Below are 26,959 nucleotides of genomic sequence, written 5' to 3'. Positions count from 1 at the left end.
TGTATATTCTATATTATATTTAGCATACTGAAATAATCTTAGCATCTTTGAACTGTTGTATAGTATTTTTTAAACCTTTTTTTTTATAATTTTATCTGATTTTCTTTGGGAAACGTAGCCTAGGCCTAAGCATACTGAATAAAATCCTATCATCTTTGACCTATGATATTTAATACTGTATTTTTTAACATTTTAATTATTCTATCATCAGACTTTCTTTAGGAAACGTATGAATACTGAATAAAATCTTATCATCTTTGAGCTACGTTGTTTAATATTCATTATTCTTTTTATCATTGTCGTTAAGAAACGTAGCCTAGGCCTACGCATACTGAATATCCTGTCATCTTTGACCTACAAATACTTTTTTGTTGGTTAAATTAAAATCATTGTGCTGTATAGTTTACATCTTATTAATTGTAAAACATTAAAAATACTAAATGCAAGGCAAAATTAGGAAAAAAATTATTTCCGTTTACGTACTGTACCGGAAATATTGTTTTCGACAATAGACTAGGCTTAAACAAAGTTTTCTGTTACATTTTATTGATTGCAAAACATGAAAATATATAATGCAAGGCAAAATTAGGAAAAAAAATGTTTCAAAACATTCTTTTCGTTTACGTACTATACCGAAAATATTGCAAAACATAAAAATACAAAATGCTGTACCGAACATATTGTTATCGACAACAGACTAGGCATTAAAAAAAATTACTGTTACATTTTATTAATTGCAAAACATATTAAAATATAAAATCCAAGGCAAAATTGAGATCCTCTCTTTGTCTTTTAAAATTATCGACACTGTAGAATGTGATAACTGAAGTTCACGTGCTATCACATTAACTTTCTTCCCTCCTTCATAATGTTTTATCACTTTCATTTTCGTGTCAAGATCAATAACCTTTCTTTGTTTCTTGGCAGGCGTGGAAATATGGAAACATAATTTTCTTTTAGACATCTTCATGGGGGTTTGAAGCACAAAAAAATTAAAGATATAATCCTTGTCATGAATGAAGTCAGAAATACCACATGCTCCTGAATGAGAGGGAAGCTGACGCTGCCGGTAACCTGCCAAAACTATCGTACTCGCGTCTCGCGGCGTGCAAAGTAATTGTACTGCACTGCCAGGCATAATATTGCAATTCTATTACTCTATTAAATGTTAAATATTATTGCACTATCTCGTGGTTGTAAAGTCGATCAGTCGTAAGTCGCATAGGTCGTAAGTCGACGACTACCTGTATATATATATATATATATATATATATATATATATATATATACATATAATATATATATAATATATATATATATATACATATATATACATACATATACAGTATATATATATATGTATATATATATGTATATATATATATATATATATATATAATCATTATTTTCTTCTTTCTCCTCCATTGTCCTCAAGCCACGTCCCTGTACTTTTTTGCAACCTCACACTTTTTGTTAAGCCTGTCCTGTTCCTGCCTCTTACTAGTCTTTTGCACATGTTTATCCACTCTCCAGTTGTAAATGTCAAGAAATATTTCCCATTTCTTCCTTCTTCCGTAGTATTAATAAATACCTCCCAGCTTGCTTCTTTAAGAATTTTTTTCAACTCTAGGTAATCTGTTTTCCTAAAATTGAGTCTCCCTTGCATGTGTGATTCATTCCTTAGTTCTTTTTTCCCATCTTTTGGCTGAAATTCAGTGAACTGATTATGTCTGGCTCTTTGGTTAGTAACAGATCTAATATTTTCAGAATGTCGTCTTCTCTTACCCGGGTGACTTCCTTTACCCATTGAATCATTGAGTTCTCCATTGCTATTAGAATTTCCAATAATGACTACATTGCCACTTTGTTCAATATTTTTCTTTAGGAAAAGAGCTGTATCCAATAACATTTCTTTATATTCAGCTTTATTCCAACCTCTTGTCATGGGAGGATACTTATGCCACCATGAGGTCTCTCTTATTCTGCCGTTTAGTACTAATTTTTAGGTGAATCACTTTAGCCTTGCTTTCACAGATTCGCTTCTTCTACCTTACCTTTATGTCACTTCTCACCACCAACATTATACCTCCACCCAATTTATCGTTTCCAACTGTAGGTCAAATTTTTTGAGAGATTGGTCTCCACTTAAGTAGTCATTTACCTCTAAACTAGCCGATAGTAAACCACCAACATTAGTGTCGTCCGCAAACTTACTAACATCACTATCTATCCCATCGTCTAAGTCGTTTATGTACATAATGAACAACAAGGGACCCAAAACTGAGCCTTGGGGGACCCCACTAGTAACATTGCCCCACCTAGATTTTACTCCATTTATGGTGACCCACTGTTTTCTGTTACTAATCCAAGCTCTAATCCATTATTTTCTATCGGTGTTTACTAATGAGAGGTTAGATAAAGTACCTGACTGCGATCCAATTTTCAGGGGGGGATGAAGAAAGTAGTCTAATATCAGCATTAGTAAAGAAGAAATAGTCAAGCAGATTGAAAGACTTAAAGCTTCAAAACCCCAGGGTCCAGACAAAATTTTTCCGAGAATGCTAAAGGAGTGTAAATTTGAAATCTGCGACCAGTTAACTGAAATATTTAATAAATCAGTAGACACTGGTTTTGTGCCTACTGCTTGGAGGCAAGCAAACGTTGTTCCTGTTTTTAAGAAGGGAGATAGATCGTCTATATGCAACTACAGTCCAATCAGTTTGACATCGGTTATAGGAAAATGCTTGAATCAGTAATAGTAAATAGACTCAGAGAACACATCGAAAGACATAATTTAATTCGTGATTCACAGCATGGTTTCTCCAAGGGTAAGTCATGTGTGACTAATCTTCTATCCTTTTACACTAAAGTATACTGTATAAGGCGTCAGATAACAATGATAATTACGATGTTATTTACCTTGACCTTAGCAAAGCGTTCAACAAGGTGCCACACCAGAGACTACTAAATAAAATCAAAGCCCATGGCATAGGAGGAAAAGTGTTAGAATGGATCAGAGCTTGGATTAGTAACAGAAAACAGCGTGTCACCATAAATGGAGTAAAATCTAGGTGGTGCAATGTTGCTAGTGGGGTCCCACAGGGCTCGGTTTTGGGTCCCTTGTTATTCATTATGTACATAACCGACTTAGACGATGGGATAAATAGTGATGTTAGTAAGTTTGCGGACGACACTAAAATAGGACGCCTAATTAGGTCAGGAGACGACGCAGGGATTCTACAGGATGATCTTAACAAATTGTTCACATGGTCGGTGAAATGGCATATGAACTTCAATATCTCTAAGTGTAGCGTCTTAAATGTAGGGATCCACAACCCCGAAAATAGATACAGCTTAGATAACACGCTTTTAGAGAAAACTGAGTGCAAGAGAGACTTGGGAATTTTAGTGAGTCCGAACCTTAAAACCAGGTGTCAGTGCATTAGCGCCAGGAATAAAGCAAATAGAGCATTAGGTTTCATTGCTAGGACGGTAACGAATACAAGTGCAGAGGTAATTATTAAAATCTATCTAGCGATAGTTAGACCCATCCTTGACTATGCGGTACAGTTTTGGTCTCCGTCCTACAGAATGGACATCAATTCACTAGAATCAGTACAGAGAAGAATGACCAAAATGATACATGGACTCAGAAATTTGCCTTACGAAGAGAAGCTTAGGCACCTTAACTTACTCTCTAGAAAGAGTCAGAGTGCGGGGTGATCTAATAGAGGTGTTCAAGTGGATCAAAGGCTTTAACAAGGGTGATGCAGACAAGGTCATCATATTAAAACAACAGGGCAGGACTCACAGTAATGGTTATAAACTGGAGAAATTTAGATTTAAGAAGGAATTAGGGAAGAATTGGTTTACTAATAGGGTGGTCGACGAATGGAATAAACTTAGTAGCCATGTAGTAAGCGCTGAAACTATCAGTTGTTTTAAGAAACGATTAGACAACTTTATGGATGGGGATGACAGGTGGTGATGGATACGGAGCTGCCTAGTCTAGGCCTTATGATCTCTTGCAGTCTCCTTCATTCTTATGTTGTTATTGTATTGTTTCCTTTGCTATACTGCCTTCCTGTTTTTTTTTTAACCATTTACTTACCTTCTGATTGACAACCCCCCTCCCCCCCCAAAAAAAAAAAACACTTCATACTATATATATATATATTTTTTCTGGCTTCCTTTAAGAGCTTTCGTCTACTCGTTTCTCTTCGTTAGCGTCTTTCCTAATAATTTTTTTCCTCTCGTGCTAACTTCCAAGATTTGCTGATTCTTTACCATGGCTTACAACTTCAGCTTTATTTCCATTGGACGTGTACCATTTCTCTTGTACTGACCTAACCTATACATGCTATCAATTTGGTTTATTACATCCTTCCCTATTATTTTGGTATCTTGCTCGTGACGTAACTTCCGTGTGTGTGTGTGTGTGTGTGTGTGTGTGTGTGTGTGTGTGTGTGTTGTCAACCCTTTCGATGTCCAGCGTGCACACGCGCGCACACACGCATATGGAGCGAGAAGTACTCCAAGGTCTTTAAGGCAACTCTCCAGGGACCCTCTATTGTTCCTCCGGATCTCAAGCCAATGGACATTCTATTGTTCCTAGTGACCCGAGGACTGGGCTTCCAGACAAAACCTTCTCGGACAATGGGAGCCGCCAGCGTCATCATCGTTCAATCCGACGCGACGAGCCCTTTTTTATAGTTGTCCTAATGTGAATATGGCAACCTTTTTATATACGTAAAATGTATGTAGAATCTGGCAGCCCCCCGAGGCTACTTCGGAGGTTGCTTTGCATGTATAAACCAAAGAGAACACTGGGACAGTAAAAAAAGAAAAGAGAAAAGAAAGAGAGAGAGAGAGAGAGAGAGAGCGCTCCAAATTTGCTTCTCGAAAGAACAGTACCTTTGCTAATCAATGTAGATAGAACTACAAATCTACATTCTGGTGCCACCGTGGAATCCGAAGCAACATCTCTATCATTCCTCCGAAGGAACAACGCTACGACAGCGGCTTCATTTGAACATAGCCATCTCTTAACGCTACGATCTTTGCTGAAATCCAGCATCACACACGAGGCACAGGCCCCTCTCCCCTGCATCGCCAAACATCAATACAAGGCAACCACTCTTAGCTGCATCGTCCAGCATCCTACTACGAAGCGAAGAGTCCTACTTCCACGCTGTGCACCACCCAGTATCACTACGAAGCACCGCAGCATTGCTTCACTAAATCGTACAAACACTACGAGCAAGTCCCTCTTTTTCCGGGATCCTACTACGAAGTACCGCTGTATTACTTCGCTGCATCCTCCAGCATCTACTGTGAGACAACCCCTTTTCGTGGTATTCTCCAGCATCGACGACCGCCGCCGCCTCCACACCGACACCGAGACATTGGACGGCCTCCCTTCTCCAACATTGCATCGCGCTTCGCAGGTCACTGCACCAACATCCAACGATCATCTTCTACGAGCCAACACTACAACGCTCCAACGATCATCTACGCGCCAACAATCGTCGTGGCATCAACAACTAATGCCACCCCCGACTCCACGCATTTATCTTTGCAAGACCTCCATCTCCCTTTCTCTTATTTTTGTATGTACATGTCGTGTATGTATGTATATATATATATATATATATATATATATATATATATATATATATTACATATATATGTATACATACATACACACACACACACACACACACATACATATATATATATATGTATATATATATATATATATGTATATATATATATATACACATATATATATGTATATATCCATATACATATATGTATATATATATATATATATATATATATATGTATATATCCATATACATATATATATGTATATATACAGTATATATATATATATATATATATATATATATATATATGTTTCATTAAAAGTGATGGCTAGTTGTGCATTAATAATTTTCTTAAAGGTATTTTCCATATACCTTATTATGGATTTGTGTTCCTTAGGAAGGAAATTTATGACTTGGCTGTATGTAGTCATATTAGCTAGATCTCGATTTCGGGTCAAAGACCCTTCTTCAGTAGCTATAGGGATAAGAATTAACCCGATGAGTGTAGCTACCTCCTTATTAGAAACAGCCCCCAACAAGAGAGAAAGGAACTTCAGAAATCTCATGTCATCTATAGGTTCACATGTACACGAGGGAACTGTGAAGCCCTCCCATCCACCCATATTGGCATGACGACAATGAGGTTATTCCGTCGCCTCTCATACCACCTGACATCTGGAGCCCCTAAAAATCACTTAAGAGAAGCCCATGAAATAACACTAGCAAGAGAGACACTAGAGAAAAACACCGAGATCTTGGATTTATGTACTGACGATAGACGCCTCCCAATTTTAGAAGCGTTGTATATTAAAGAGTTGAGCCCAAACCTAAATGAACAAGCAGAAGACCTTAGAGCCCTTCCAAGCATGAGATAAACTGTTACAAATACACACATGAGACATAACACCACAAACGCCAATACGAGACAAAAGGCCACTCGTCCAACTACGAGACAAAACGCTATAACCATAAGCATGCCACATTCCGCCACAACACAAACCCGGAGGCTCCCTAGCGCACATGACATTTCGTCCCTTCCCGTAATACCAGGTGACCTCCCCCAAGTGATTAGCAAGTAAAGGAACTCTAGTATAAAACTTAGATCTTTACTAGACTCATCGGATTAATTCTTATCCCTATAGCTACTAAAGAAGGGTCTTGAATCCGAAATCGCGCTCTAGCTAATATGACTACATACAGCCAAGTCATAAATTTCCTTCCTAAGGAACACAAATCCATAATAAGGTATATGGAAAATACCTTTAAGAAAATTATTAATGCACAACTAGCCATCACTTTTAATGAAACATGCATTAGAGAAAAACTCCTGCACAAATATACTGACAATATATATATATATATATATATATATATATATATATATATATATATATATACACTTTAACTTACCACTGAAATACACTGTAATAATTACACTGTTTCCAATAGTGCATCTTACCACCAATTCGCCCCACTGCATCACCATTTTGGAACCTCCCTACATCATCTTGGGTTAGTAGATTTTTTCCGTTCTCATTACTACCTAGGTTCAGCGCGGTCACTACCCATTTTTCTTATAAATTAGTCAATGAACATATCCAAATCCCTCTCTTGACTCGACATACCGACCCTGTACACGAATCCACTCTATGCTCATTCCCAATACACCAAACATGCCCCCTCCTTCTGCTAACAACTCTTCAGAGAATTCGCCTGCTATTCAAAACACCATGACAACACAAAACCTTATCACCGCAGTCAAGGGTGAGACAACATTACCTCTCTCTAATGGCAAGAACATTCCTATACATAATTTCCTCTCTGAGATTGAATCAGAGATAACACGAAGAAACGTCACAGACGACAAGACTAAAATATCCATACTAACATCCAAAATAGATAATGACACATTAGCTGGTGACGTCATTCAGTCTGATTTATTTGAGGAAACCTCAACCAATCATGAATTTATAGAACAATTTAAAAAGTCCTTTGCTGCAGTTAAGCCACTTGGAAAACTTTCCCCCTATACTCTTTGGCAAAAACTTACAATCATGGTCTACACAACACAAAAGAAAAAGCTGTCAAAATAGCTACTGCATTTAAAAGTGAACTCAGAGAAAGACTCCAAAACTCAGACTGGGTCTCAGACAACAAAATACCTTTGGAACATATAGTTTCACTCATGGCATACTTTCTGAGATTGAATCAGAGATAACACGAAGAAACGCCACAGACGACAAGACTAAAATATCCATACTAACATCCAAAATAGATAATAACACATTAGCTGGTGACGTCATCCAGTCTGATTTGTTTGAGGAAACCTCAACCTATCATGAATTTATAGAACAATTTAAAAAGTCCTTTGCTGCAGTTGAGCCACTTGGAAAACTTTCCCCCTATACTCTTTGGCAAAAACTTACAATCATGGTCTACACAACACAAAAGAAAAAGCTGTCAAAATAGCTACTACATTTAAAAGTGAACTCAGAGAAAGACTCCAAAACTCAGACTGGGTCTCAGACAACAAAATACCTTTGGAACATATAGTTTCACTCATGGCATACTTTCGATTACTCTCCCAATTACACCCAGACACACTCCAGAAAGCTAGCACAATTCCATTCACACCAGGTATCACACTAGGCGAATTCTCCAGGAAATTCTCTGACACGGACAAAACTATCACTCAGATACAGAGTCAGTCAGTACCCATCACACCCACCCACACAATAGCCCAGGTCACACGGTCCCCCTCACATAACACGAGATCAAGACATACATCTCGCACTCGATATCGCTCACGCCAACGCTCTCCTTCAAGAACACAAATGTTTTATACATACTGCCACAAACCCGGACACCTCGTTAACACGTGTTACCATAGATACCTGTCACAACCAAACAGACATTGTGATCATCACAGTACATGTATTCACACGAGTGATTGTTGCCGTGTGCTGCTAGCACGGAAGAAACACAGACATTTCATAACACATTTCCTGCAAGGCATTCACGTAACACATCTGCAAGGCATTCACGTATCACATACCCTGCAAGGCATTCACGTAATACATCTCCTTTGTGACTACAGAATACAAAGACTCGGTACACACCCAAGACAGTTACTCCATACCCAGATATTCAATCATCAACTCTACCGGTACATATCCTGGATATCCCAGACGCATCTTTTCATTCCTTAACGTTCAATGCTACATCTAGCAACACCAAAATGACAATATTTCTCGACACAGGTTCCCCAGGTATCATCATGTCAGTACAGTTTCCACAAATTCCGCATTGAAACAAAACATGTCACCATTTTGGAACCTCCCGACGTCAACTTTTGCAATGTAGATGGGATGGTATACCATTCCTTATCATTGGTAAATTCTCCCTAGACATTAGCTTCAAAGATGAGTAGGCATCCATTCCAGTTACCAACTACGTAGCTGATGTTTTCTTTCTTGCTGATATCCTCATTGATGAAACAACATAACATAATCATTTACCCTGCTCAAAATGGCATTCTTATGAAAATAATATTCTCCCTGCATTACCATCAACCACATGAACGTGGCCGAGCGGGCAGAACATGCTTTAACGTCAGATAATTCTACTCCCCCATTCAAATTCACTCCGCTTCATCATACGAGGATGCACCAGCTGTTAGCACAAATGGCACCGCCACCCAACACCCTCCCACGACTCTAACTCTGCTACCTCACTGACAGCTGTGGACTTGCGTTCCAAACGTAACAGATGCACTAACTCCTCCCACATGCCCAAATCAGCAAAGCTCAGGACAAAACACCCATTCAATACCATTGATCTTTCACCACCTGAGGACACCTTCTTGTCCCTCTTAGAGGAATTTAACAACAAACCCACCACAGTCTCGGAAGTTATCTACATTCAAACACACTCACGCAGTGCTTATCATCCAAAAGACGCTGCTCTCTCGTGAGTATACAATGATACACATACGTGTTTTCCAAGCATAAGACACCGATGTACTCTGTATGTCAGAAACTTGACATGCCAATGGCACTTCACTGATTTCAGCCATCAGCTCTACGTCAAAGAAAGGTCATACATACATATTAATTGCCAATTACGCTAACGCACCCCTCCATCTCACAGTCGGTGCAAACATTTGCAATTTCGAAGTAAGTTCTTCGCGCATCAAACTATGGATGACAAATTCACCATTTCTCAAGTTTGTACTACAATTTCCGAATTCCCAATAGCACAGGAACCCATTGATGCATCACATTTCAACCCCATAGACTCCCCTGATGCTCAAGCTGACTTGCTTGCACTTTGCAACAAGTTCAGACATAACATTGCTATTCCAGGTGAACCCTTTGGAGTCACTAATCTCATTCAGCATTCGTGAGAACTCTAAACCACGTTACATTCCCGCATACAAATTACCACACGGCAAACGGATGATTGTAGATAACCTTATCTAAGACACGATTGCGCAAGACATTATTGAATCATTCATCAGCAAATGGAACGTCCCCCTCTTTGTTGTCCCGAAACACGATGATCCCTTCCGCCGTAGTAGACTTCAGAGAGTTAAATAAGCTAACCATTCTAAATATACACCTCATCCATGTATTACAAGACATATTCCACTCCGTCGGTGAAAACACCGTAGCGTTCACGACCTTGGATCTTATGTGGGGATATTTCCAGATTCCCCTTGCTCCAGAGTCTAGGCCTCTGACAGCCTTTAGAACACCCTCAGATTACTATCACCTCAAATAACTAGGCATGGGTCTCATTTCAACTCCTTTAGTGTTCACACGATTTATGCACATAGTACTTGCAGGTCTCATAGGTCATTCAGTGTTCATGTACCTCGATGACGTGATCATCACCTTCAAATCCGTTAGCGAACATTTACACACTCTACACTCTGTCCTCTCACGACTAGAAAAATAGGCCTCAAACTGAAGCTTAAGAAGTGTTCCTTCAGAAAGAATTACGCTTCCTAGGGCATATCCTTAATTCACAAGGAATTTCAACCTCACAGAACAAGGTTAAGGCAGTCATTGATTTTCTACGCCCTACCTCTGCTGATCACAGTTCATTCCTTGGTCTGTCAGGATTTTACGTAGGTTACATTCAAGGTTACGCTAACATAGCAGCACCATTAACTTCACTACTGAAGAGGGATCCACCCTTCATTTGGACGCCTGACCAAGAGAGAGCCTTTATTGACTTAAAGAAAGCCTTAACCACGGTACCTGTCCTTGTTTTCCCAAACTACAAGGTTCCTTTCACAATTTACACTGATGCGACCTACACAGATCTTGGCGCAGTCCTCATGCAACAACACGGCACAAACCTCTGACCAATTGCCTATGCAATTCGCACACTCAACAAACACGAATGAAATTACTCAGTCACAGACGTAGAACCTTTAGTAGTTATATAAGCACTCAAACATTTCAAAGAGATCATCCTTGGTTATGAAATATACATATATACAGACAATCAATCAATCTTACACCTCTTCAAAGGAAAGAATCTTTCAGGAAATCTTGTCCGCTGGTTCCTTATCATAGAAGAGTTAATGCCCACCTTTCATTTTGTTGCAACTTAGTTGCAAACGCTCTCAGTCGCCATATTGCAACCATCACTCAATCCTATTTCAGTAACTCTTACACAAGCGCACGTTACCACAGCACAGAGGTCAGGCCCTCTTTGAAAACGTGCCATATACTTCCTCGAACCTGTAGATACAACTGACGCAGAAGACTTTGCTCTTGATCTCGACAATTACACGTTAGTTGATGGCATTCTGTATCACAAAACAACACTTACGAGGAAAAATGAACCCAACGGATCAGTGTTTCTACGGATCTCATTCCAGAATTTTTAAAGCTTATACACGATTCACTCATTGCTGCACACCCTGGCAAGGAGAAATATGTTAAACAAGCCAGATTGCACTACTTCTGGTTAACCATGAGGAAGGATATACACGCCTACATTGACGCTTGTCACCCTTGCGCGATTCACAAAGGTCATATCAGCGGTCATGTTCCAATTCTAACTTACCCTACCCCTTCTAAACAATTCGACACCGTAGCTATTGATATTTTTAAGTTACCACTTACACAATACCGGATACCAATACCTCTTCGTCTGTGTCGACCATTTTTTACGATTCTGTATTTTCCCCCCTACTAGACAAGAAAGCACAACAAGTAGCAAAGACCCTTATTGACAAACTCATATGCCCCTTTACTACACCCAAAACTCTGATTCCTGACAACGAGACTGAATTCAACAATGAGATTTTTTCGCACGTTTATAATTACTTTCAAACCACAATGCAACACTACTGCTTATCACCTTAGTTCAAATGGTTTAGTTGAACGCCAGAACAGAAAGATTTTCAATGTTCCACGACATTTTGCTTCTAATCTTCACCCTTCTTGGGATGAACATGTCCCCATGATTCAGGCTTATATAAATAGTTCCATTAACAGGTCACTATCTAAATCTTCTCATTTTGTCCTCTTTGGTTCAGACAAAAGACTCCCATATGATCTTCTTTTAGAATTACCTCCCATTTATTATTTCAGTGATTATGTCAAGGTCAAAGTAGCAAATTTCAATAATCTTTTCAAAAGAATACATAATATTCTTCATCTAAGGACGAAATCGTCCGTTTGCATAACAAAAGCAGCCAAAGCTTATACCTCTGAAATTGGAGACATTGTTCACACCCTTAACCACAGCCCCACCTCGAATCTCTCACCTAAATTCTCTGGACCCTATTGTATCATTGGGCATGAGACCTTGCACAAAGATCATATGAAAAAAGTACCCCATGGCCTCGACATAGACTGTCCCTTCACAAACTCGCATTACCCTTGAAATAGAGGACCATCTCCAATCCTCTACACTAAAACATCCAATTCTCACGCTAATCTTCGCAATCGAGCTACAAGTTCATAAATGTATATTTTTGCCGAGGTGAACGGAAATTATATCTACTTCCGCATGCTCATACAATTAAGTTTATTTCATCTTACTTATGAGTATTTCCCAATATCACCATTATTCCAACAAGGTTCTGCAAATGGCCTTTCATGAGTACCAGTCTCACTGAGGACAATGAGGATAGCTGACCAAGGATCTGTTGTCAATCCCTTCGATGTCCAGCGTGCACACGCGAGCACACACGCCTAGTGACCCGAGGACTAGGCTTCCAGAAAACACCTGCTCGGACAATGGGAGCCACCAGCGTTTCGGTTGAAACGCCCAGGACACCTGCGTCGGACAAAAAAGACCGCGCTCCTCGACTACAATAGAAGCGGCGTCTGTCTAGCGCCTGTCATCGTAACTCAGTCTGACGCGACGAACCCTTTTTTATATTTTTCCCAATGTGAATATGGCAACCTTTGTATATATGTAAAATGTATGTAGAATCTATCAGCCCCCCGAGGCTACTTCGGAGGTTGCATTGTATGTATAAACCAGAGAGAACACTGGAACAGTAAAGAAAAGAGACCGCCCAGACTTTGCTTCTCCAAACACCAGTACATTTGTTAATCAATGTAGGCAGAACTACGAATCTACATGTGCGTGGGTGTGCGAGCGCGCGTGCGTGTGTCTTTGTGTGTATGTGTGTGTGTGTGTGTGTGTGTGTGTGTGTGTGTGTGTGTGTGTGTGTCTGTGTGTGTGTGTGTGATTCACTTTGGTCTTTGGATCACGTGTTTGACTCGTGATCGACAGCTATTTCCCTCCCGTAGGAGAGCTCAGAGCTCGTATGACCGATCTATGGGTAATGCTATGAACTTACACGCATACACACACCCAACTCCCCGCCCCGTCTGTGTGTGTGTGTGTGTAAAGTCACAACATTACCCAAAGACCGGGCCATATATGAGCTCTGAGATCTCATCCGAAAGGGTAATATATATCGATTCCGAGTCCAGCACGTGTTCCAAGGCAATGATGAATCACTCATAAATACACACATACACGCATACACACACACACACACACATACACACAGAAAGACACACACGCTGTCGATCACGAGTTCAACACGTGATCCAAAGACCAAGGTGAATACACACGCACACACAAGATTGGAAAAACACAAATATTGTACCAATATACAAAGGAAGGGACAAGGAAAATCCAACTAACTATAGATAGGTCTCCCTTACAAGCACAATAGCAAAAAATGTGAAAAAGTTATCAAAAGTAAATGGATTAAATGTTTGGAAGAGAATAATGTACTAAATTCAAAACAAATTGGATTTAGATGTGGAAGATCATGTGCCACAAACTTGATTTGCTTTTACTCGAGGCTAACAGAAAAAAAAAAAAAAAAATACAAGAGACAGATGGGCAGATTGTGCCTTCTTAGATCTACAAAAAACATCTGATAAAGTACCACACAAAAAGCTACTACGAAAAATTTAAATAATAGTTGGAGTACAAGGAAAGGTATTGGAATGGAAGGAAGGTTTCTTGAACGGGAGAAAAATGAGGGTGGTATTTTGAGACAAGAACTCGACCTGGGGAGAAATGATAAGTGGAGTCCGATAATGTTTGCCATATATATATCTAACTTGGATGAAAGTGTGGAATGTTATACGAACTTCTTTGCAGATGATGCGAAACTACTAATCAGAGTACGCACAGAGGAAGATTGTAAATCCCTACAAAAAGACCTGGATAAAGTCTGGGAATGGAATCAAAAGTGGGAAGCAAACTTCAACATCAAGAAATGTAGTATGATGTAATTTGGAAAAAGTAAAAATAAAATATCGGGACAATATAAAATTGGTACAAAGGAAGTTAAAAAAGTTAACTCGGAAAGGGACTTAGGAGTAACTATCAGCAATGACATGACACCAGACAAACATATCAACTAAATAATCGGAGAAACCTTCAATTTACTAAGATCAATGAAAGTGGTATTTGACTACTTGAATGAAAAAATGGTAAAGAAAATATTAGTTATATTGATAAGACAAAGATTGGTGTATGCTGCGACACTATGGACATCCAGTACTAAAAAGAATATAAAGAAATTAGAAAGAATCCAAGAAGCAACGACAAAGATGGCACCAACACTCTCCAAATTGATATACGAACAAAGATTGTCCAAACTCGAACTACCAACCCTGGAACAAAGAAGAGAAAGAGGAAATCTACTGACCATCTACAGAATTATGGAAGGGATGGAAGTCCTCGATAGAGATGATTTACTAAAGTGGTATAAAAGAAAAACAAGAGGACATGAAAAGAAACTTAAAAAGGATGGTTATGGAAGAGATCTGAAAAAGAATAGTTTCCCACACAGAGTGGTGGATATCTGGAATAAAATTGGATGAGGAAACAGTGAGTGCAAAAACTATACAAGAATTTAAGATCTAATTTTATGGTGAAAAATAGCTCTTTTCCCGTAAAATACAACTAAGTAAATACAACTAGGTAAACATGCGCGCACGCACACACACACACACACACACACACACACACACACACACACACACACACACACACACTTATATACAAACAAGAAGAAGGCGCTATTACAATACGGGGCTTCTTGTTGTTCAGGTCGGTTGTTTACATTTTGTTTTCACTCAGAGGATTTTCTTTCGGTATTGGAATAATGAAATACTGATATATATAGTAGATTAGTATTTTTGGTGAGGAACTTGGGAATTTAGTGATAGATTTAAGTACATGGAATACCAGACGGGGCTTCTTGTTCAGGGAGGAGATTAAGTGGCAGCAGACTGGAAGTGAGCATTAAGGGGGAGAGACTAGAGGAAGTGGATAGTTTTAGATACTTGGGTGCGAATGTGGCAGGAAAGGGAGGAGTGGAGGTAGGGGTAGATTGTAGATTGAGGAAAGCAAATAAATGCCGACAGCACTGTATGGGACAGAAAATTGGAATGTATAAGAGGAAGAGAGGAGGAGTTTGAGCGTGTTTGAGATGAAGTGTCTGAGAAGTATGATAGGGGTTACTAGGCTGGATAGGGTGAGAAACGAGGTGAGGAGGACAGCGCATGTGGAAAGGGAGTTGGGAGATAGGGTTGATGAAAGAGTATTGGAATAGTTTGGACACATTGAAAAAATAATTGAAGAAAGATTAGTAAAAGAGGTATGGAAGGCAGAGGTAGGAGTGAACTTGATGGGGGGGGGGACCAAGGATGAGATTGGTGCATAGGGTAAAAGGTTCATGGTCGATTGGCCAGATCAGCACTGAAGTGTTTGTGTATAAATACTCGACCCTCGCACATTGTACTTAATAAAAAGGTTACTAACCTATAAAATTATTAACATTGTACTTATTAGCACTGAAGATGCCTAACTGTTAGGCGAAAACTTTGCATTAGATCAGGAAGATAGTTCCCATGCCTTTACCCAAACCTCCAGTGTTGTTTGGCCAGGTCGAGAACTCAGTACGACACATCGCGCCAGCAAAAGAAAAATCGAGATTGTCAGCAAAAAACTCGTGGACGCAGAAACTGTTGCAAATTTCAGTAACATCTACCTAAAAGAGGATCTGCTGCCCAACTATAGTAATATATATACATATACATATATATTTAGATATATATATATATATATATATATATATATATATATATATATATGTATATATATATGTATATATATATATATGTGTGTGTGTATATATATACATATATATATATATATATATTTACATTTACCCTGTAGTGCTTAATTTTTTCTGTTATCTGATAGAGCTAACTGAAAGCAACCCCAGTTCTTAAATTTAAAAAATCGGTCAAGGGGTCATGGAGTTGTGAGGAAAACGTGAATTTGAAAATTAGCCTAAATTCATACAATGTTCTATTTGGCTGTTATAGAAAAGTACTATCATACATTAAGGGGATTTTGGTTACAGCTTATTTCAAAGAGACTATGCTATATTGAAGATAACATGGCCATAACTTGAAAAATATTCTAGCTACAGCAATGAAAATTTGCATACCACGGAAATTTTTGAGCTGCACCCAATGACGTCAATGCCACGTCATAAACCTGCATACGTAATTAGCTAATTATCATAAATTATTATAAATCATGTAATTTCCTGAAAATTTCAGACCAAGACAGTGCAAAAAAAAAAAAAATGAAACTACATCAGTTTATTGCAAATTATCAGTGTATTGTTGAATGTGTAAAGAAGTGGCACAGATTGATTAAATAAGGCACAAAAATTAATGTTTTTTTGCTTTCTTTGGCAACCAAAGTTAAGTGCCCTTTTACCTCAACCGATGCTTACCACATAACATAACATTTTTGCTATCCTATCCTGTAGTATATAAAATTAAAGGTCTTTTCTTCCACATTGAGAAAATCTAGTAAATTTAGAACTAGCACACCCCACAGAGCTGTTACCATGGCAGCCAGTAATACTGTTTTACCTCATCCGATGTGTAACACATGAAAATCAAAACTTCTACCATGTACACTATCCTGTCATGTAGTATATCAAATTAAAGGACTTTTTATCCACATTGTGAAAATACAGTAAATTTAGAATATCACATCCTACAGAGCAACTAGTAATGCTGTTTTACCTCATCCAACGTGTAACACATGAAAATCAAAACTTTCATCCTGTATACTATCCTGTCATGTAGTATATCAAATTAAAGGACTTTTCATCCACATTGTGAAAATATAGTAACTTTAGGATTAGCACACCCTACAGAGCCAGTTATTCAAAATTTCAGGATGGACAGAATATTTTGTTGGGATTCCTATTTGGATTTCCCCACTGAAATATTGAATGATGGTATCTGAAAACTCCCAGTGGATAACAAGACAAGGGATACATCAGAATTCTTTCACCTGAAATTTGGATTAAGTCACTAACTGCCAGTGAAAGGGTTAAGCCTTTACATGGGAATTGTGCTGAGCTAAAGAAAATATTGTCAAGACTCACAGTTAATGATTAGGGATTCTTTATTGTTGCACACCATTCTTGAAAAGTGTAAATCCAATACACTGAAATGAGTTGAGTACAAGGGATTCTTTCCTGGGATGGTTGTGATTGTCAGTCGTGTTGCCAAGATAACAACAATTGTATTATTCCTGAAACAGCTGTTGTCTGTAGGGTCTGCTAATTCTAAAACTCCTTAGATTTTTAATATGTGGATGAAAAGGCCTTTAATTTTATATACTACATAAAAGGATAGTGTAAATGGTGAAAGTTTTATTTGTCTCAAGGTACACATTGGATGAGGTAAAAGGCATTACTGGTTGCCATGGTAACAGCTCCATAGGGTGTGCAAATTCTACAATTTCCTAGATTTTAAAATATGGATGAAAAGCCCTTTAATTTGATATACAAGACAGGGTAGTATACATGGAGAAAGTTTTGATTTTTATGTTGGATGAGGTAAAACAGCATTACCGGTTGCCATTGCAGATATTCTGATCACGTGACCTTCCTGGCGCCCGTCTTCGTGACGACGGTCTGGTTCGGGTCGCCTTGATCAAAACATAAGAGAAACTTGTAATATCCAACACCCGCACACGGCGGTAAATCTTCATTGAATTCTACAAAATGTACCTCAGAATGATCGTTAGTCTTACTCTGATCTAGTCACATTTAAAAAAAAAAACGGGGATTTCGATGGGCTAGAATTGGAAAGGTTCAGCTGAATGTATCTCCGGTCTCCTATATCCTAGAAAGATCGTTTTTGCGCCGGAGTTTAGCTTAGCTCGAGCTCTGATTGGTCAGAAATTTTCAAAATATTCCTTCCTGTGCAATTTTAATGAAAGACCGGCTCCAGCCTGTGACGCTGCCGAAGTCGGTCGGGACGCTAATTAGCGTTCGCAAGACTGAAAGAATGGAACACTTTAATTCTAACGATAAGAAATGTGCTTTATTGATACTTTCATGGGACAATATTTACATCAAAATGGAGCTTATTTCAAGACAAATTATTTGATGTTGGTAATTATTTGTTTTGTCTGACCTGTTCTGAGATATTACTAATGGAATTAATGAGACTACAGTTTTTACATACAGTATTTTCGCCGCGACGCGACGTTACGTTGCGTCATGACGTAATGCGCGCTTGATGAATGGGCTTTGCCAACAGTGGTGGCCTTGCTTTATATATATATATATATATATATATATATATATATATATATATAAATATATATATATATATGTATATATATATATATATATATATATATATATATATATATATATATATATATATATGGTACAGTACATACATTACTTGAAAAACTAACAAAAACAATAAAGTTATCAATAAAGTTATATATATATATATATATATATATATATATATATATATATACATACACACACACACACATATATATATATGTATATATATATATATATATATACATATGTATGTACAGTACATACATTACTTGAAAAACTAACAAATACAATAAAGTTCTCACTCGACAATACAACTTATTATAATATACATTAATCCTTGCTTCAAATAAAGGGAGTTAGTGATGAAGTTTTGGAAAGTCTGCTCCGTGATCTCAGCCGAGAACTCGTCTTCTACCGAGACACCAGCTAGCGAATACCCATTGTTAAGTTTATTACTTCTTGTGAAGTTTATATCTTCGAATAGTGACAAGTGATTGTGTTGTGTTTTGTAATTGTATACGTATAGCGCTATACAGTTACAGGTATAAGATAAAGTGTAGATCTCTAGAAATTTAGAATAAAAACAGTAGTCTGTTACTGTACCCCAAGGGTAGGAGTAATAGTACAGGGTAAGAAGAGTAAGTTTCGTGTATGTAGTTTATTTAACACAGCTTTTGTTTCCTTTTGTTGTTTTATATTTTCCCTTTGCCGTTTGTATTGCCGAAGGAGGAAAAAATGTCTTGTAAAGGTTGTGTGAACCTGGAAGACCGTCTCATGAGGTGTGAGGAGGAAATTAGTCTTCTCAGGAGTGCGCTCTGTGAGAAGAGCGAATCCTCCTCACAACCCAAAGAGAGTACCACCTCTTTAACTTCTGCCACTGCCTTAAACGAGTGGCGCTCCATGGGGTCCCGTTTGTCGAGCCAGCGTTTGGTAAGCGGGTGCCCTGCGGAACAATCGCTGGCTCTAGCCAATCGTTTTGCTCTGCTGGAGGATGAGGTGGCTGAAAATCAGGAATTCTTGGTGGTGGGGGACTCCATGGTGCGGGGCTATGACGACATCTTGCAGCGGAAGACTAAACGACGTCGCAAGCTTGTATGTCAACCGGGCCGTAGGATCGCTGATTGTACCCAGACCATCAGGGAGCAAAGGCGGACGAACAGGGTTACAATTGTTCATACGGGAAGTAACGATGTGGGTAGGGTGAGATCAGAGGAACTTGTTCAGAATTACAAGGTCCTTCTTCAGGAGATGAAGAAGCGTGGAACCGTCACGTAGTCTGTGGGATCCTTCCGATGATCTACGCTGGCACGTGTTGGAACAGTAGAGCCATAGGGATCAATGAGAGGATATTGCGATTATGCACACAACTGGATACCACTTTCTTGATCCTTGGTATCTCTTTTCCAGGTGTCATGAGCTTTACGCTTCTGATGGGATCCATCTTACTCGCAGAGGTAAAGATGCTCTTACAGTCCTCATTGTGGGAGTTTGTAATGAACTAGTTCCTTTTTGGGGGGAAATAGAGTGTATTGGGGGGAAATAGAGTGTATTGGGGGGAAATAGAGTGTATTGGGGAAAACAGAGTAGGGTATAACAATAATGTAGGGCAATATGTCAGTGTAGGACAAAATATAATTTTAGGGTATAATGTCGGTAGAGGACAAAATATTACATTAGGATGTAATGTAATAATAATAGAGGACGAAATATCACGAAGGAATATAATGATAGTGGAGGACAAAATATCACGATGGTATGCAACGATAGTGGAGGACAAAATATCACGGTAGGTTATAATATCAGTTGAGGACAGAATATCATTTTAGGAGGGGATGCCGAACAGAATGTCAGCGAAAAGGTGGCCGGGTGGAACGCGGTGACATAAGGGGGCAAGGTATACATAAGGGATCGGATGACCGTGAAGGACCAGATGTCAGTGATGGGGCTAATGTCCATGAGGCATTGAATGTCAATGATGGACCAAATGTCAATATAGCAAGGTGTCAGTAAAGAACAAAATTATAATGTAAGGCATGATGTTGAATGTCGGTTGAGGAAGGAAGGGAGAGGACGGAAGACAGAGGTGAGTGGAGAATGATTGTATATGGATGATGTTGTGATTGCATGAGGAGGAATGGGCGGGGGGGGTGAGGTAGTATGTGTGAGCAAATTTTGACGCAGCCCGAAGGGATTTCTCCCCGTCTTCTCCTTATATGCAAGGGGGGACGGAGAGGGGGGGTCGCCGATTAAATGAAGCGGCCTTGCTGTGGATGTGCTGTGTCTTGCGACACTGCTTCTGACCCAGGGCGGTGGGCGAGGTGCAGGGATGACCCGTCATCCAGGAGGTGCTCAGATGAGAGGGAGGGTGGGAGGGGTGTGGAGTGTATTTAGGGATGAAATGGGTGGGAGTGTTTTTATGCCTTTCCCTTTTTGGCTGCCTCCCTTGAAAGGGGGAAAAAGTCTTGGTATATGTATGTATGTATGTATGATGTTGAAATACAAAGCGTGTCAAAAAGAAATAATCACGAGTTTCGTAGTACCATGTACTTTAATGCTCATAGTATCAGGAATAAATTCCAAGAAAGACAGGCGTATGTCAAAAGCGAAAATCTCGATATTATAGGAATAACAGAGGCATGATTAAATGGTAAAGAGTTTGAAGCTGAATTGCGGAATTTAAACTCTTTCATCAGGATGGAAACCACAAGAAAGATGGGGGTGTTCTGTTGTACATTAAAAGCATTGTCCATGCCTGTGTTTTCGAGAAAGTAAAACAGGATGCATATGGTAGTTTGTGGGTAGAATTAACCCAAACAAATGGACAAAAAATTAATGTAGGTGTAATATATAGGCCAAAGACATTATCATTAGCAGACGACAAAATGTTGTTTCAAGAACTGTCTAGTTTCTGCAACCGAAATTTACTGATAATGGGCGATTTTAATTTTACTGACATTGATTGGATGACCCTACAACATGGGCATATAGGTAGTCGCTTGATAGATTTTCTCGATGACAATTGCGTAGTTCAGCATGTAAAAGAGCCCACAAGACATGGAAACTTACTCGATCTATTGATCAATAGCCGTGAAGGCATGATAACCGATGTAGAAATTGATGAAATTACTGCAAATAGCGATCACAACTTAGATTCCAACTGCTAAATTTTTTAGAATAGATACTTATGTATCTTAAATTTCCGATTTCAGTAAAGCTCAATTCAAACAAAGGAATATGTGATATTCTAAACAACTATTTTAGCTCAGTATTCGTAAACGAAACACCTCAAAGTGAACTACAAACTGAAACATGTGAAAAATCTGGGGTGAACTTACTACGGTAAATGTAATAAAAGAATAAACTAGGTGTATAGATAAACTCAAAGTTAATAAAACAGCAGGGCCTGACGGTTGGCATCCAAAAATCTTAAAGGAAATGAAAAATGAGATTGTTGTTCCATTAGAAATTATTTTCAAGAAATCTATCTTATTCAGAGATGTCCCAAGAGGATGGAAGCTAGCGAACGTTACTCCCATATTCAAAAAGGTGACAAAAAGAAACCAAAAAGCTACAGGCCTATAAGCTTGACTTCAATCGTAGGAAAAATGATAGAAAATATCATCAGAGATGCTATCGAACATAATTTAGAAAGTAACTGTTTGATAAATGATAGCCAGTATGGATTCAGACGGAAACGTTCTTGAGTGACTAACTTACTCGAATTCTACAACACGTCATCTCGAATTATGACAAAAGAAACAATATAGATTTAATATATTTAGATTTTGCATACCGTCCCCCACGAAAGTCTACTTACTAAATTCGCTTCACATGGAGTAAGTGGTAGCCTATTAAGACGGACTAGAAATTGATTAAATGATAGAAAACAGATGTTTTAAATGGAAAAACTTCTAGATGGAAACATGTTACGAGTGGAGTTTCTCAAGGTTCCGTCCTTGGGCCACTTCTATTCATAGTATATATAAATCATATAGACCACGGACTAAAATCTATTGTTTCCAAATTTGCTGATGATACAAATTTGTGCGGAATGGCACAATTAGATATTCAAGAAGATTTAGATAAACTACAGCAATGGTCTGAAAAGTGGCTAATGAAATTTAACACAAATAACCGCAAGGTTATGCACTCATTAACAAGCTATATAAATCGATAGTTAGTCCATGTATGGAATATGCTGCTTCCGTATGGTCACCGAATATCATTAAAGACACAGACTGGAAAAAGTACAACGGGGAGCCACAAAACTTATTCCAAATATCAAAAATAAATCATACGAAAATCGACTAAAACATATGCATCTGTTTTCCCTAAAAAAGCGTAGACTCGGAGGTGACTCGATATAGATCTTTAAGATTCTAAAGGGGATTGAGAACATCAAAAGTGACAAAATTTTCACACTGAATGAGAATCCGAAAAGAAATAATGGCCACAATCTGTCAGGAAATAGATTTGAATTTGGAAGTGGGTACAAACAACTTTGCCAACCATGTAGTTAATGAATAGAATAAATTTCCTGCAGAGGCAGTGCAATGTAGTTCAATATACGTTTAGATAAACATCTAAGTAAGATGCTATAATGACTGCCATTTATTTTATATTATTTGTTTATTTGTTTGTTATTGTCCGTTGATTATTTGTTTGATTTTCAATTATTATTAGAGATCTGTTAATTCATTACTATTTACTATTTACCTGTTTATTATTTAATCATATCTATGCATTTAGGAATGGATGCTAAGAGGAGACTGTATGAAGGAGTGATTGTGCCAACAGCACTGTATGGGGCAGAAACATGGAGTATAAGAGAGGAAGAGAGAAGGAGTTTGAATGTGTTTGAGATGAGGTGTCTGCGAAGTATGATAGGGGTTACTAGGCTAGATAGAGTGAGAAATGAGGAGGTGAGGAGGAGAACAGGGGTGGAAAAGGAGCTGGGAGATAGGGTTGATGAAAGAGTATTAGGATGGTTTGGACACATGGAAAGAATGAGTGAAGTAAGACTAGTAAAAGAGGTATGAAAGGCAGATGTGGAAGAAGTGAACATGAGGGGACGTCCTAGGATGAGGTGGATGGATGGGGTGAAGGGGGCTTTGGGGAAGAGGGGAATGTCTGTTGAGGAAGGACGGGAGAGGACAGAAGACAGGGGTGAATGGAGAATGGTTGTATATGGATGATGTTGTGATGCATGAGGTGGAATGGTCGGGGGGATGGTGGGGTGAGGTAGTATGTGTGAGCAAAATTTGACGTAGCCCGAAGGGATTTCTCCCTGTCCTCTCCTTCTATGCAATGGGGGGACGGAGAGGGGGGGGGGTCGCCGATTTAATGAAGCGGCCTTGATGTAGATGTGCTGTGTCTTGCGACACTGCTTCTGACCCAGGGCAGTGGACAAGGTGCAGTAATGACCCGTCATCCAGGAGGTGCTAAGATAAGAGGGAGGGTGGAGGGGAGTGGAGTGTATTCAGGGATGGAATGGGTGGGAATGATTTTATGTCTTTTCCTTTTTGGCTACCTCCCTTGCAATGGGAAAAAGCCTTGGTATATGTATGTATGTATGTATGTATGTTATTATAATTTTTGTTTGTTTTTTATTTATTTTTTACTTATCATTATTATATATTTTTTCACATCCGACCTAGTTATGGACCAAAAGGTCTCCTGTCTGCATGCTCCGCCTTTGTAATTTTTTGATAAGAGAAAGTTGAATGTAAATGTGGGTACAAGGGTAGAGGGTGGCAGTGATTTGGAGGTAAGTCTTAAAAGAGAGAGGCTGGAGGAAGTGATTAACTTTAGGTATTTGGGGTCGCATGTGGCAAGAAAGGGAGGAGTGGAGGTGGAGATAAATTGTAGATTGAGAGAAGCGAGTGAGTGCCTTGGATGGGGTGAAGGGTGCATTAACAAGAAATGGAGAAGGCAGGAGATGGGGATGGGTGGAGAGTGGCTGTGTATAAGTGATATTGTGATGCAAGGAAGGGAAGGACGGAGGATAGGGGGATAGGATGTGCTTATGTGTGAATGATATTTTGATGCAGCCCAAAGAGATTTTCTCCCCGTCTCTTTTTCTGCATGAGGAGACGGAGAGGGGAGGTCGCCGATTAAGTGAAGCGGCCTTGTTGTGGATGTACTGCCTTACTACATTGCTTTTGACCCAGGGCAGTGGGCGGGATACAGGGATGAGATTAGATGAGAGGGAGAAAAGGGTGGTGGAGTGTAGTGGAACGGGTGGGAGTATGCAAGACATGCCTTTGACTTGGCTACCTCGCTTGTAAGGGGGAAAAAGATCTTGTTATATAGAAAGGTAGATACACCATATACACCTCACAACACATCCAAACAAAAACACATGCCCAATCAAGACACAAAACAAACACTCCAAGACCGACCCACAAACCTTATACTCTACCTAACTCCTAGACATCAACCCTACCAAGAGTCCCCACCACCACAAATAAGAATCACGCTGGCACATCTGCGCTCAACGGTATCAACACAGAATTTGCTCGGTTACAGGATTAGATTTCCCTAGATGAAATGACCTTGCAGAAGACTCCAAAAATCCCAATCTATAGTGCCCTAATATAGTTTTAGCCAGAAAACAATACTATTTGTCTTCCTTGTGTGACTTGTGAACCAATCCGGTGATCGTTGCCGGTCTCCTGGAAATAGTGGGTCTAATGAAACAACGACTTGTTGTAACAGCGTTAGACTGATATATTTGTCATCTCAATTAAGCTCACATTTAAACATTTATTTTCCCTCTGTAATACAGAATTCTTTCATCTTTTCCAGGGTGACCGGGATTTCATCGGTTTTGCAACATTACCTGAACAGGTCCATCGCAAGAGCGTCAAAAAAGGTTTCGATTTCACCTTGATGGTGGTGGGTGAGTCTGGCTTGGGGAAGTCCACTCTCATCAATAGCCTTTTCCTCACCGAATTATATAAGGACCGCAAACCGACACCCGTGGAAGGTACGATGCTATTTAATCCTTTGTATACATCTATGTTTTTTTTTCTCTCTCTCTCTCTTTCTCTATTCTAGGGTTTTGCACTATCCTCACGAAGTGTGAGGAAAGCAGACATTGCTCTTATGGATAATGGCAGACCAGATACTTATTAATTCTGAGCAGCTAGCCAAATCGTGTTAAAAAATATTAGGATCAATATGTGGAACCCATCTCAAGATCTCAGTCCATGTGGAAAAGATGTTAAAAAATATACAATTCAAAGATAAGAAACATGCAGTCATGATATATCTATTTAGAAATGTTGAAACAGATGGAGCACTAGGTGCGATAAAATGAAGAGTAGACGATTTAGATGACGAAAAACTACTCATCCTGGAACCAGATTACATAGAAATGGTTTCTTTGTACATTAATATCGACCCTTTTATGTTCACTCAAGAAAAATACAGACAACACTATGGTCAACCTCTGATGGTCTCTTTTTAGTGCAGCAGCAGCGTTTCTCTTTTAGGAACCAAAAGACAGCCGATAAAGAGCAATGTTAGGAACACTACATGTAGACGACATACGTGTCATAGCCCCCATATCCACAAACATCAATAATGAGCTCAGAATGTTAAATAATAGCCATAATTTTTTTTAATTTACCATAGGAGAAGAACATGAAGGGCGCTTACCAATTTTAGATACAGCAGTAATTAGAACACTTTTTGGCCCAAACTCTAAAGACTACAATCTACCCCTAACCGGTTTCACCTTAAGTTTCTCCAGAGGAATGTCTTTAATGGTAAAAAATAACATGACATATACTCAATCCGATTCCTCGGTCCCTACTCCTATTACGGGAAAAAGAATCGCCGGCAGTTGTGCAGAAGTGTAAGATAAATGCTTTACTTTTTTTTTACATGACATGTCTTATTACACAACATGCAGTGTATATATTTAAATTACAAGGTGCACTTAATCATAATAAATGACGGTGCAAGGAACGTTGTATTTTAACATTCCATTGTGTACTTACAGTACCAATCGGACACCATATCACAGGACAAAATCAAACTATACATCTGACTATTCAATAGGGGCCTTCTTGGAGCATCTTCTCATGACGGCATATCTCGTTACCATAATGGGAGGTGGGAACGAGGGATCGGATTGATTATGATATATCATGTCATC

General features: G+C 38.9%; 1 protein-coding gene across 3 annotated transcripts in view; it reads left to right on the top strand.

Moving 5' to 3' along the window:
• Septin4 (septin 4) overlaps positions 1–26,959 on the top strand; it is a 309,607-nt gene that overhangs the window by 80,615 nt on the left and 202,033 nt on the right. For all 3 annotated transcript variants that reach the window (XM_076213803.1, XM_076213804.1, XM_076213802.1), the window contains one exon: positions 25,603–25,783. In XM_076213803.1, coding sequence (XP_076069918.1) covers positions 25,603–25,783 — 181 coding nt within the window. The remainder of the gene's footprint in view (positions 1–25,602; positions 25,784–26,959) is intronic.

The sequence above is a fragment of the Oratosquilla oratoria genome, chromosome 32 (assembly GCF_046742065.1).
Source record: "Oratosquilla oratoria isolate Oo_2021 chromosome 32, ASM4674206v1, whole genome shotgun sequence".
Lineage (NCBI taxonomy): Eukaryota > Metazoa > Arthropoda > Malacostraca > Stomatopoda > Squillidae > Oratosquilla > Oratosquilla oratoria.
This window is presented reverse-complemented; position numbering and strand designations above follow the sequence as displayed.